This window comes from Octodon degus, unplaced genomic scaffold, assembly GCF_000260255.1.
Source record: "Octodon degus isolate 3935 unplaced genomic scaffold, OctDeg1.0 scaffold00250, whole genome shotgun sequence".
In the NCBI taxonomy this organism is placed as follows: domain Eukaryota; kingdom Metazoa; phylum Chordata; class Mammalia; order Rodentia; family Octodontidae; genus Octodon; species Octodon degus.
The window spans coordinates 926870-931889 of NW_004524826.1; the positions used below are offsets into that span (position 1 = coordinate 926870).

Genomic DNA, 5020 nt, shown 5'->3' on the forward strand with positions numbered 1-5020 from the left:
TTGAACTGCAGTCCCTGTGCTTTGCTAAGCTTGTTCTAAGTAGGTGCTTTAGACCACTGAGCCATCTCACCAGACCCTCCAGCTACTAACTTTAAAAGATTTTTGCTTATACTTACATATAATCTGATTTTTGAATAGATATTTTCTGCTTGTCAGAATTGTTACTTTTCATAGTAAGATACGTTTGTGAAAATTTCTTAATAAGTCATGAATTAGAGTGTCATTTTTATTGCTAATTGTTACTGGATGTCCTATACTCCTATACTCAAAAATAGCAGGTTTTAAGTTGGCCTCAGTTTTCCAGAAAGCTGTAAACAAATGAAGTGACCAGGACATGGGTAGATATGATCCCTGAAGCGTCAGTTCAGTGCCTGACTTACATATAGTAGATACTGGGTAAACATTCCTTGATGGATAAATGCATGCATCTGTGTTTTTAGATGTATTTGTATGATACAGTGAACAGCGTTTATGGCCTGATCACATTGTCCTGCTTCTTTCAGTTTTACTTTAATTGGAAGAAAATCAATGAACAGTCCACCTCCATTCTAGCTGGGGAGAATCTGTTTGACACTGACAGTGATAGGGATATTCTTTATCATGTCATCCAGTACAATAGCAACCAAGAACTAGTGGTTGCTGAGCACTTAAAAGGGCTAGCATTGTGAGGAATTGTATTTTTAATTTATTGGATTCTAATTAAAATTTAAGTGGCCACATATGGCCAGTGGCTATTAAAGGGATGACACAGAATCACGTAGATCACATGAAGGTCAAGTATTCTGTATGCCTTATTTTATCTTACAGTTCCATATTTGTCCTCTTTTAAAGTTTTTATCAGTAATTGTTCAATAGGAAAAAAATTGGTGTTTAATAAATATTATTTGATTTCCTATGACCACCACCTATTACATGTGCATAATAATGTAGGCTCCAAAATATTATCTGGGAAATGGTGTCAAAAGACTAGGACAGTCCCAATTCAAAATAAGTGTTGGCAGAATGACCTTGAGTTGGCAGTCCTTTTGTAGAATTAGCTGGTAGCATATAGGGCCAGAAATGCTGTTACCTCTTTGCCCTGTCACTAAGCTAATTGAAATGAGTGGATGAATCATTTAAACTCCATGAGCTCCTATTATATGTCTATAAAATAACTACTAAGATATTACTTTTTCCAGCTTAAATAAGAGGATCCAGCTGGAAGAAAAGTACTGTATACATTTCAAAGGTTATAGACTCATGGAAGCCATCTTTTGTAAAATATTCAGGGTATCATTGTTCTATTGCTATGAGGTTAGGAAGTTTCCAATGCTCATAAAGGTTTTTACTAAATGGGTCAAACCTCTCTACTGTGAATTTCTAGCTCTATAATGGTTGCAAAATGGTCTTTTAGAATACCTGATTTTTGTAACCATCTTTGAAATCCTAACTAAGGATGAAAATACTCCCCTTTTTTTTTAACTGCTGCAGAAATACTTTTTAGGAAAGAAAAATAAAAAGAATGAAGAATCATTTCTGAATTTTAAAATAATACACAGAAGTTTGGTTAGCTCAGAAATTCCTAGGATTATGCAGACCATTAAATCTAATTCTTATAAATGATACAGAGAAATTGATTTTCAAAGATTACTAAAAATCACTGGTTACATGAATTAAGGTTATTAGAATCAACACTGTCTTTTGAGACTGAATAGAAGTTTTGATATCTTGATTATTATGTAATGTAGCAAAAAGAGGTTCAAAATGGAAAGTATCTAGGGCAGTGTTGAGTGCTGCCCTGAGTAAGGCTCTACAGTCTTCTGGACTATGATGCTTAGCTTAGGGACAGAGGTTAGGAGGGGACAGTTAAGTTATTGGAGTGACCCTTCACAGTAGAAGTTATAAACGTTAGTGAAAGGAATCTCTTTCTTTTCTTCCCCTTTCCTGCTCTGGACTGTACAGGGTGATGTTGGGCTCGCAATGGGTAAACTATATGGAAACGACTTCAGCCAGACAACCATCTCTCGCTTTGAAGCCTTGAACCTCAGCTTTAAGAACATGTGCAAGTTAAAGCCACTTTTAGAGAAGTGGCTAAATGATGCAGGTAAGTCACGAAGATATTCCTTCACTGCCCATTGTAATTTTGCGAGGAAATTGTGTACGAACTAGGGTTTCTGTTTCATATTGAATTATTGATTCTTAAAGAATTTTGGGGAATTGCAACTACAGCTTAGTGGCTTATGCACTTGCCTGGTGAGCACCAGGTGCTGAATTCAATCCCCAGTACCACGGGAAAAAAAAGCGAAGAATTTTGAGTTGATGAGTGGGGAAGAGAATGAGAAAGAAAAAGAATTTATCATATACATATAGAAAATATATCATGTATAGATACAAATTTTCTATGGTGAATCATATCATTATGTATATCTAAAGTATACCAATAAAATAAAAAGTTAAAGAATTTTGAAGCTTAATGATCTTGGGATAATAAATTATGGCTACTTAAATCAGAAAGCTGATTCATTTTAAATATTCTAGTAATGACAGTGTAAATAGTCAGCAATAGTTTCCAACTTGGAAATATTAACTTGTATTTGAGCTAGAATTCAGGAACCTCACACAGTTAAGGAAGAAGATAAGAAAGTCTGTATTTAGATAAATTTGAAGAATAGATTTGTTATTTGCTCCTTGGTGAATTAATGGAACTTGTTCTTGATAATATTTCTGCTTTTATTGTTAAAAATGGTTCATACAAAAGCTTAGACATCTAGTCTAAATTTTATGTCAAGATGTACTTGTGGGAAGTTTGAATTTTGAACTTCACAATCATAGACTGAAAGCTTAAGAAAGTTACAGAGGTGCTTTAAGACTGCGGTTCTTATTATAGATGTGTAGATTTGGGTAAGAGAAACTTGAAATACCCGTCCTGCCGGGTATGGATTACGTAACTGTGGTGTGGCCAAGCCCCGGGTGGTCTTCCTGAGGTCCATGGAGAGAACCTCTGGTTGCATTCCATCTCATTTTAACATATACTAGAGAGAAACTCAGTATGTGTGACTTACCTAGGGTTATTAAGCTATAAAATGAAAGAACACTTTTTAACTGTAAGAATATTTCTTACTTTCCCACTTCACCAATAAAATGAAAGATCACTTGAAAGATTAAAAAATATTCAATAATTTTTTAAAAATGTATTTAGTACAGGGTCTCATTACACAGATGGGACTTGTAGCAATCCTTCCTGTTTTGCAACCTCCTAAGTACTTGGATTACAGGTGTGCACTACCACAACCAGTCTCAATCACTGTCTCAGCACACCCCAGGGTCAGGGCCCGCATGGCAGACCAGGGATCAAACTCCCGGCCCCTGCAGGTGCTTTAATCCTCTGAGCTATCTGGCTGGCCCTCAATAATTTTTTAAGAAGCTTTATTTTTATTCTGAGAGCTCATAAAAACAAAAGACTAGAACTGAGAGATTTCTGTATGACCCTAAGAATACTAAATATTTTTCTCAAAAACAGAAATCAAAAAGTAGTGATGATAATATAGTTATTCTTCCTGGGAAAGAGAATGCCAGTAAGGACAGTAGAAGGAGCCACGGTATGAGTAGTGTTTTACAGCAGGTTATGTGAAAGTCTTTTCACACTTACATACAGCTTAAAACAGTTTTATGGTGGGTATTAATACATTTTTTGCATACATGAATCATTAGCCTCAGCTCACTTAATTTTTGCTTTCTTTATTCATACAGAGAACCTCTCATCTGATTCATCTGTCTCCAGCCCAAGTGCCCTGAATTCTCCAGGGCAAGGAGTGGAGGGTTTGAATCGTAGGAGGAAGAAACGCACCAGCATAGAGACCAACATCCGTGCAGCCTTAGAGAAGAGTTTCTTGGAGGTCAGTCATTGAGGTATTTACTTAGGATTGGCTGTGGTACTGGTATTGAGAATGGTGATAAAAGATGAACTTGTTGGTCTCTGCCTTTCTGAACACTTGAACATAATGAAGAAAATACAACAGTAAGTGGCTGACAGAGGAGACAGTTGGAAACCGCTGGAAGATCAGGGTAGACCATGGTTGCATCCACTCAAGCATTTGGTGTGAAAGAAGTGACAGTGTCCATGATGTATGGAAATTAATTGTACAGGCTGGAAAAGGTGAGAGAAAAGCACTTCAAGCAGAAGAATAGGGCCAACCAAATAGCTCAGTGGATTAAAGCACCTGTTTAGGCAGACGCAGCAGCCAGGGCTTTGATCCCTGAGATGAGGTGTGGTGGCACATGCCTATAATCCCAACACTTGGGAGGCTGAAAACAGGAGGATCACTAAGAGTCCAGTCTTTATAGTGAGACCCTGTAGATCCTGTGCTAAATACGAAAGAAAGAAAGAAAGAAAGAAAGAAAGAAAGAAAGAAAGAAAGAAAGAAAGAAAGAAAGCAGAAAAATGCCCTGTCAGAGTCCTCTGAGGGAAACCATAAGCTCTACCAGATGAAACACTAGTAGTCTGTTTGGCCAAATTTTGATGTCTGCTCCAGAATGGTAGCATGGGACCAAAGTACTGGATACCTTGACTATCAAACAGAGGAGTCCCAATTAGTTCAACAGGGTTTTTTTTAAAAAACCAGGGAATGTCATAAAGCTTCCAACAAAAATTTGACTAATTCAGAAGAGGTGTGAGTATGCTGCAAGGATCACTCAATCAGGACTTCCTCAGCAATGCCTCTTGTTGACTGTGTGATGGAGAAGTCACTTGATTTCTTTAAACTGAAGTCCTCATATCTGTGAGATACCCACCTTTCCTGACTTGGGAATATCATGAGGTAGGCTGATATGCATAAAGCAGTGAGAAAACTCCAAAAGTGCTGCTAGTATGTAGGATTACATAGGTATTTTATTAATTTTGTTCAAGATTAACAGATCTGAAAATTTAAATTTTCAGGAATAATATTTTAAGATAATGTGAGTAAATTTAGTAAATGTAACCATGTACATTAGAGTGACTACAGAAGCTGTTTGTTGAAAGTGGCCTAACATCATGGATATA

The 5020-nt window shown here is 36.7% G+C and overlaps 1 protein-coding gene across 1 annotated transcript in view; it reads left to right on the forward strand.

Annotated features, from left to right (window-relative positions):
* Window positions 1-5020, forward strand: part of Pou2f1 (POU class 2 homeobox 1) — a 224955-nt gene that overhangs the window by 198047 nt on the left and 21888 nt on the right. Inside the window, exons 10-11 of the mRNA XM_004646035.3 lie at window positions 1942-2083; window positions 3730-3875. Of these exons, the coding sequence (XP_004646092.2) occupies window positions 1942-2083; window positions 3730-3875 (288 nt within the window). The remainder of the gene's footprint in view (window positions 1-1941; window positions 2084-3729; window positions 3876-5020) is intronic.